Source organism: Lactuca serriola, chromosome 5, assembly GCF_051521515.1.
Source record: "Lactuca serriola cultivar US96UC23 chromosome 5, Lser_US96UC23_V15, whole genome shotgun sequence".
Lineage (NCBI taxonomy): Eukaryota > Viridiplantae > Streptophyta > Magnoliopsida > Asterales > Asteraceae > Lactuca > Lactuca serriola.
The window spans coordinates 23,475,742-23,484,241 of record NC_136412.1 but is presented as its reverse complement, the minus strand read 5'-3'; the positions used below and the strand labels follow the sequence as shown (position 1 = coordinate 23,484,241).

General features: G+C 31.6%; 1 protein-coding gene across 1 annotated transcript; it reads left to right on the top strand.

The window, feature by feature from the left end:
- The first annotated feature begins 1,495 nt into the window (after window positions 1–1,495).
- LOC145052219 (long chain base biosynthesis protein 2a) lies at window positions 1,496–7,028 on the top strand. Its single transcript, XM_079000014.1, has 12 exons — window positions 1,496–1,759; window positions 1,857–1,922; window positions 2,885–2,973; window positions 3,132–3,277; window positions 3,363–3,487; window positions 3,569–3,662; window positions 3,765–3,928; window positions 4,046–4,207; window positions 4,899–5,025; window positions 5,118–5,284; window positions 5,394–5,501; window positions 6,555–7,028. Exons 1-12 carry the CDS (start codon window positions 1,634–1,636, stop codon window positions 6,648–6,650), a joined length of 1,470 nt encoding a protein of 489 aa, XP_078856140.1. The 5' UTR covers window positions 1,496–1,633; the 3' UTR covers window positions 6,651–7,028.
- The last annotated feature ends 1,472 nt before the right edge of the window (window positions 7,029–8,500 follow it).

Sequence of the window (8,500 nt, the reverse complement as noted above, 5' to 3'; positions counted from 1 at the left end):
GTGGTTTTACGTTCTAGACTCGCCGCTGACTGCCGTTCATAAAAACAAAGTTTAACTTTCATCCTAATATGTATTTGATTTTAGCAAGTATGTGAAAAATAAAATAAAAATAACTTTTAGTAGTTGGACGCTACATACTTTTTCCTTTCATCTATTAACCTTCAAAACTACCTAGAAAAACATAAAAATTCAACTTTCTATTGTATTTTCTGTTTTTTCCACGTGGAAGTGACAGTTGCATTCAAATGGTTAGCAATTGGTTAACAACAAATTAGCAAATATCAATATATCTAATTCTAGCATATTAAACATTGACTAAAATAAAAAAGGATGTTAAATAAAAGCAAGATGCTACATTAATCAACAAAATGCAAGTAAGAAAGTTTATGAAAAAATTGTGTTTCTATTTGTGCATGTAAAATGACTTACTAAGAATAAAAAGTAGGAAACTTTCTGATGCAAAAGCAAAACTAAATGAGATGTGATGATTGTGGTTTACCTAAAACTACAACGCATAGTAGACTATGATTTTACGTCATAATATAATTCCATAATTAAGTAGATCTTCAAAGTATGATGTATTAAATGGAATTAAAAGTAAAAATACAATATCTTAATATGTAGACTTTTTGAAAGTTTAATGCTATAAATAAGAATATAATACCTATCCTGATGGTTGATATGCAAGGTGGATGGAGAATGTTTGAAGTTCTGCTTGGACATGAAATCAGGCGACATCAAACATAGACTCTTGATTATAAATGCAGGTAATATTGCATTTTATTCCACAAAATTAGGTTTTTGATATCCCTTGGATTTGTATGTGTATTATAGATAATGATGAGATCTTTTCAATACTTTTAGAAAATAATTGGAATACACTTTGTTGGCTTCTTCTTTTTCCTATCTTTAATGTTGTGGTGCACATATGAAAAAACCAATGACTTCCTATCTCATGATACCTTTGAATCATAAAAGTTACTATTTAAACTCCTGATGCAACTTGCAACTTTAACACCTTAACTATATTTACAATTATGATTGAAACAATATCTATTTAATCTTGAAATCTTCAACATAAAAAACTAATAACAATGAATCTCTAAACAAAGATTAAAATAATAAAAAAAAACATAACATTTCTTTGAAGTTAAATATCGGTCTATATTTTCTTTTATTCATCTTCCTATCCATATTAAATATTAATATGTATCATATTTAATAAAATTAATAATATTTTAACGAAAAATGAACAGAAAAAGAATATCGAAGAATATTTAAATTTAAATTTATTTTATTTAGTCGGATAATAAGTCATTTAGTTTAATGGGTTAATCAAGCTCAAGTTGAGTTGACGGATTTTTGCTGGTTCTAACTAGAGCCCATTAGAGCCCAATTGGTGAAAAAAGAATAATTAAAAGTAGAGGGGCTGAAACTACAATGAAGTATAAGTGTAGGGAGAAATTATATAACTTAAATCAATCGAAAGCCACCGGAAGCAGAAAGTTCCACTTCCTCATATCCAATCACTCAATCTCTCCTTCTCTCTGAAGTAGCCGGCGTTGTGTTTCCTTGCCGATCTTCGATCTCATAACAACTTCGTTACTGAAGGGAACGTCATTTACTCGTCAAGATGATTACGATTCCGTATATAACTGCCTTGACAACCTACTTCAGCTACGGATTGCTCTTCGCTTTTGGTCAATTGCGCGATTTCTTCCGTAATATCGTTGACTGGTGGAAAGCTAGCAATCTTCAGGTGCATCATATCTTACTTTTGCTTTCGCTTAGGCGTTTCTCCCATTGAAAAGTGTTGTTAGTATGCTTAAAAGGATCACTCTGTTATGTATTATCAGGGATATGCACCGATCTGCTTAGGGCTAGAAGATTTCTATATTCGCCGCCTCTATCTTCGTATTCAGGTAAACGTAATTTGCGCTTTTGTTGCTCGGTTTGTTATGCTTGTTGATAGAAATGATGCAGTTGGAAACGTTTTCAGTTAGTTGATTTGTTTTTTGTAATTCATAAAGCATGATTGGGATTGTTTAATTAGTAAGGGACATGCTAAAAGGCTAGTTTGATCAACCAGAAAGAATATGCACGTTATTGAATGTATCTGGGCACGTACCGAGGCAGATCCCTGTAAAGATGCGATTTGAGTTGGATTGGGATCTAACTCACGAGTTGGAAATCATAAAATGGAAGCTCAGATAGGGGATCTAGTGCGTACTTGAATTTGCCTGCAACTCCTCAACCAATTTACAAGTAATTGTTGATTGCTCGGAGAGGGGATCTAATTACCAAATTTAGTATCGAAAGGATTCATTTAATCAGGGGTGGGGGTTGTTTGGATGTGTGTTTAAAGTGATTGTTTGCAATAAGCAATTGAGTGTTTGGCAAAAAGAGATTATGATTAATTGATTATGATTTTCTGATTATTTAGGGTCAAAATAGTTAGATTTGGACAAGTAGGTAAGGAATTTCCGTAAGCTGATTATTGAGATAACTGTAAGCTACCTAACAATCCTTACTTTAATCAAATGGATTATAAGGGATATTGATTTTTATCCTTTAAGTTGCAATACCTACTGTAAATCCACATCTAAACACACTGGGAGCTGTAAGTTTGGACATGTTGGTTATTCCTAAAAGGAGTCAAGACTATTTTTTTGGACAATGTGGACTATATATATATTTTTTTTGGCAAAAATCAAGTTTTTCTTGATACTGAATCTCTAAAAGATCCAATGGGGATGCAATTGTTAGTCTCATTATCACCCTTTTAAGTAAAGCTCTAGTAAAATTATCTGTCTGCCTGCTTTTCATGTTGATATCTGGTTTAATTTTCTTGCCTGAAAAATTAAGTTTGCTTCTTAATATGTAGGATTGTTTTGGACGACCTATATCAAGCCCCCCTGATGCTTGGTTTGATGTGGTGGAGCGTGTTTCCAATGATAATAACAAGACACTCAAGTGAGTGTTTAAACTTTAAACACACATTATATGTTTGCAACATTATTATGACATGTTATGATTTATGTCCTCATCACATCTCCTTGTATATAATGAATCTTTAAAAAAGCTGTCCCCACTACTTATCCTAAAATTACCAAATTTATATATTTTTGCAGGCGAACTAAAAAAGTTAGCAGGTGTCTTAATTTGGGATCATACAACTACCTTGGATTTGCTGCTGCAGATGAATATTGCACCCCTCGTGTAATCGAGTCTTTGAAGAAATACTTTGCAAGCACATGCAGTAGTCGTGTTGATGGAGGTATAATTCTATTTGACTATTTGTAGTAGTTTTATTGTGAATAAAATTTGAATTTCTTTTTTTTTTTTTGTATAAATTTATTTAGGCACAACAGCACTGCATGCTGAATTGGAGGAGGTGGTGGCTGATTTTGTTGGAAAACCAGCTTCTTTAGTTACTGGCATGGGTTATGTCACTAACTCTGCTATCCTTCCTGTCTTGATTGGAAAAGTAAGTCCTGATATATCATAACTAATCAATCTGTATAACATTTTTTATATTGTTTTTCATTTTTTATGTGGATTTTCACAGGGAGGGTTAATAATTAGTGATTCTTTAAACCATAACTCTATTGTAAATGGTGCTCGAGGTTCAGGTGCTACAATTAGGGTATTTCAGCATAACAGTAAGTCTATCCACACGGTTAAAGTTCTATCTAAAATACCCACGTTTTTATTTTTATTAATTGTATTATATTGACTACTTTTTTTTTTTTTTAAATATAAAGCACCTTCTCATTTGGAGAAAGTCTTGAGAGAACACATTGCTGATGGACAACCAAGAACACATAGACCTTGGAAGAAAATCATTGTTGTGGTTGAGGGAATATACAGCATGGAAGGCGAAATTTGCAAGCTTCCGGAAATTGTTTCCATTTGCAAAAAATACAAGGTGATGCATTTGTTTTAACTTTTAAAATCTATAAAAATAAAATTCCAGAACACGTTATTACTAAAAAACTGGACACTGTTCTTATTTATATGCTGCGTATATATATATATGTAACAGGCGTACGTGTATTTGGATGAGGCTCACAGTATTGGAGCAGTTGGGAAAACAGGAAGAGGGGTGTGTGAGCTTTTAGGTGTGGATACTGCTGACGTGGATGTTATGATGGGAACTTTTACAAAATCGTTCGGATCATGTGGTGGTTATATAGCAGGATCAAAGGTCTGTTTTGTTTCACACATGATTTACTGGGGGTTAAAGTGGAAAATTACAGAAAAATCATAATATTTTGGGCAATTTTTGCGTTTCAACCACTTAATACTTTATTTTTTTCTCCAAATTAATCCTTTTGACATGATATATAACTGGTCAAAATGGTTAATTTGGAAAATTACCTTTGAAAGCTGAGTAATGAGTGTCACCACAACCTTATATAACATGTGAAAAAGGTTAATTTGAAAAAATATCTGAAACTTCCGTGGTTTGATTCGAAAAAGGAGTAAGTTACATTTTTGGTCCCTGAGTAATGAGTATAGCTAGTTTTTGGTCCCTGTTCCAAGTAAAATGACTATTTTTGGTCCTTGAATATAGCTGAAATTTGCGATTTTGGTCCTAAAATATAGTCGTTTTAGTTGGAGCAGTGTCCAAAAACGTTACAAAAATCTCGAATAAAGACCAAGGCTGCAAGAGAACTATTTAGGACCAAAATTGAAAAAAACAGCTATACTCAGGGATGAAAAATGTAACTTACTCTGTAAAAAATTAAGTATTAGTGGAATAGTGGTTAAACCACAAAACTTCCCATGATATAATATAATATATATATTTTTTGTAGTTGTTCCCTAATAAAATGATTCTTGTCCCATGCGATAAAATGAAATATGCGCTGTTGACATATCTATTTGGATTCCAGGAACTCATTCAATATTTAAAATATACCTGTCCTGCTCATTTATATGCGACATCCATATCACCTCCTGCTGCTCAACAAATTATATCTTCCATTAAGGTTATTCTTGGAAAGGATGGCTCTAGTCGAGGTCCAAATAATTATAATTATAATTCTCAGCACTAATTTAATCATTCGCACAATAATTAGCTGACTTTTTTACTTTTTATTCGTCCAAAATAGGTGCTCAGAAGCTTGCTCAAATTCGTGAGAACAGCAACTATTTTAGATCAGAATTGCAGAAAATGGGGTTTGAGGTTTTAGGGGATAACGATTCGCCTGTAATGCCTATAATGCTCTATAATCCTGCAAAAATCCCTGCCTTTTCAAGGGAGTGTCTTAAACGGAATGTATGTTTCTTCTATTTCTATTTTTTTTTTTATCTTATTACAAATTATGTTTTCTTAAGGAGACTATGGTTTGTGTCTTTGTGATTGAGTTGTACTTGTATGGTGACAGGTGGCGGTTGTTACTGTTGCATTTCCAGCGACTCCTCTACTGTTAGCTAGGGCACGTATATGCATTTCTGCTGCTCATACACGGGAAGACATGATCAAAGCCTTAGAGGTAAAAACTTTACCTTTACCTTTACGTAATTTATTTCTTTAGGTTTTCTTTTTTTATAATTTCTTACCTTTTGGTTGTTTTACATTTATTATTGGGCTTGCCTCGTATGGTTGTTAGAGCATCCACTCCGGTGATTTTTTATTTGTTACAGCTTTTTGTGCTCTCCACCATAACAAAAATCTTTCATCAGCTTATTCATGGGCCCCACCAATTTTAATTTATATATATCAGTAATATTACAATTACAATAAGTATTAAAAATATAAAATATTAAAATAATAATAAGTGCTCATATATTTTTAAATATTATGAAATTTCTGATTTTATACTATTTATGCATTTCTAAACATTATCAAATTTCTAACTTTTTTTATATTTATATTTTTACATAACTAAAAAAATATATTTGATATTTGATATTTTGAGCGTTACGGAATTTCCAACTTTAAAAAAAAAAAATTTATGCCTTCATGTAATTAAAATAAAATAAAGTTTAATTGCTATAAAATTTCTTACACTTTATGAAAAAAAAACATATAATAAAAGTTGAAAATGATGTAAAATAAAAAATAAAACGAATGTGAATAAGTTGCTTGTACAAGTTACACATGAGTGGGGCTTTAAAAGGAAAATGACCCCCACCCAATGGTCATAAGCTTTTTCAAGCATTAAAAAAGCTAATCTTAAAAAAGTAAAAACCATACTTTGGATGCTTTTATAATTTATACATACGGTGAAGTTTAAGGCTGGTCAAAACGAGTTGAGAGTTGACACTTGAAACGCCTACACTTTTTTGTCAAACATCTTAGAATTTCATAAATATTTATATACTAAATATGCTCTCAAAATACCAGTACAAAAGTAATAATCCGAAGAAAGCAACTGAGTTAGTTTTTTTCTTTGGTATCATACATTTGAGTATGTATCAACAACCCAAAATTGACAAATATAATATGAGACCTTTAGCTAGGTGCTGAATGAGTAGGTTTGTTTACTACAATACAATGTAGTAGCATGTGTTTTGAGTATAACATAGTGAGGTGAATCTGTCAGGTTATAAGTAGAGTGGGTGACATGGTGGGCATAAAATATTTTCCAGCGGAACCCAAGAAGGCGCAACTTGAACAAGGCAGAACGAAAGTGGAGTAAAATGTTGGTTTTCAATCTGTTAAAGCCGTGAATGGAATTGCAATTGCTCTTCCAAAAGTGTAACTGTATTTTAACTCACCATATTCTACAGATGCAGCTACAGCTATGCTATGTCCCTCTCTGTGAGTGTGCGTTTTAATTCTTGTACCTCTTATCTTCTCGAGTCCTTGAAACGTTCTTCACTCCAATCCCATGCTCGGGCATGGGTTTGTTTCGTTGGAGAATGAATGGGATACCAGTAAATATTTGTATGATTTGTTCTTGTTTTTTCTTTATAATAGATTCTTGGTCTCATAATTGCTCCTCTTGTATTGTATCATTAGTCTTGTTATGGTTTAACTCGATTTTTCATGGATATGATTACTCATCTTTCATGTCTTTTTTGTACCTACTCCCATCTAAATGCCGTATAACCTTTTCTAATTCAATTCATGATAAACGCAGTTTAATATGCTCTCTTCAGTCTCATTAATATTAACTAATGTTTATGTCGCTATGGATGGTTTGGTCATTTCTTATAGCCTTAAAGTTTTATTAGTTCATGAAAACAAACACAATGTTTATGCATGATTTGAGAATATATATATATATATATATATATATATATATATATATATATATATATATATATATATATATATACTCCGTCCCATAATTATTGTCTACTTTTGATTTTTGAAGTCTTTATTCGTCAACTTTGACCTTAAATATTTTTATTTGTGTTATATATTACTTTATGCAACTTATAATAATGAAAATACATATAAAATACAATTCATTCATATATTTTGCATCAAATATTATGTATCAAAAATAGAAATATTTTAGATCAAAGTTGAAGAATAATGACTTCAAAAGTTGACAATAAATATAGGACGGAGGTAGTATGTGTATATATATATATATATATATATATATATATATATATATATATATATATATATATATATATATATATATATATACTTCCGAAGTCAAACTCAACTCTAGCTAGACCTGACAATCGTGTCTTGTTCGGGTTGGCGGGTCAAAATATATTAATCAAAACCCGACTTATTTAACTATACACGTCACGGGTTAACGGGTTTGGAACATAAACCAATATATGGCTTTTCAATCTATTATTTATTTATACGGGTTCACAGGTTGGAGGTTCGTGGATCAGATTTGAGTTCGTGTGTTCTTGGGTTGGATCGCAACAAATGAATTGTCTACTATGTTGTGCCTCCATAGTTCACGTTCAAGCATTGACGTCGTTAGATAATGATTCAATCATTCATGCCGCCGTTCTTTGTGAGTTTGTTCTGTCGTTCGTCACATAGGGGGGAGTGAAAGAGGGTTTCTTCGATTTTGTTTGTGAGATATTGAAATTATTTAGGACAAACACCAAATGCCAAATGATCAATGGTATCGGACATCCTATCCTATTAACCTGTATAATGTATAATATTTAATACATTAAAAAAATATAATTTTTTTATTAAAATTCTAAACGGGTTGGTGGGTCAATCCGTATATTTTTAAGAAACTCATATATGACCTGTTTAATAAACAGTTTGACAGGTTAGCGGGTTAACAGGTTGAAAAACTCAATCTAAACCCGTTTATTTCGTGACGTGTTGTGGGTTGTATCGATAATTGCTAATCCTAACTCTAGCTTTACTGATAATTATCGCCTAAACTAAAAGTAGCCGATTTCATGACTTGCAAAAGGGAAATAGATAGAAAGATGATCTGAATATTTAAAATAATAATATTAAATATGAGTCATAATTTTTTTAAGTGGATAGGAAGATGATAGTAGAGAATAAATGAAGGATATTTGATTTCTCTTGATATTATTGTGATTT

Excerpts from the sequence above, each read along its gene's own strand:
- LOC145052219 (XM_079000014.1), top strand. The coding sequence starts at position 1,634 with ATGATTACGATTCCGTATATAACTGCCTTGACAACCTACTTCAGCTAC. Across the intron at positions 1,760-1,856 it reads GGAAAGCTAGCAATCTTCAG|GGATATGCACCGATCTGCTT; the intron begins GTGCATCATATC and ends ATGTATTATCAG. Across the intron at positions 3,278-3,362 it reads CAGTAGTCGTGTTGATGGAG|GCACAACAGCACTGCATGCT; the intron begins GTATAATTCTAT and ends AAATTTATTTAG.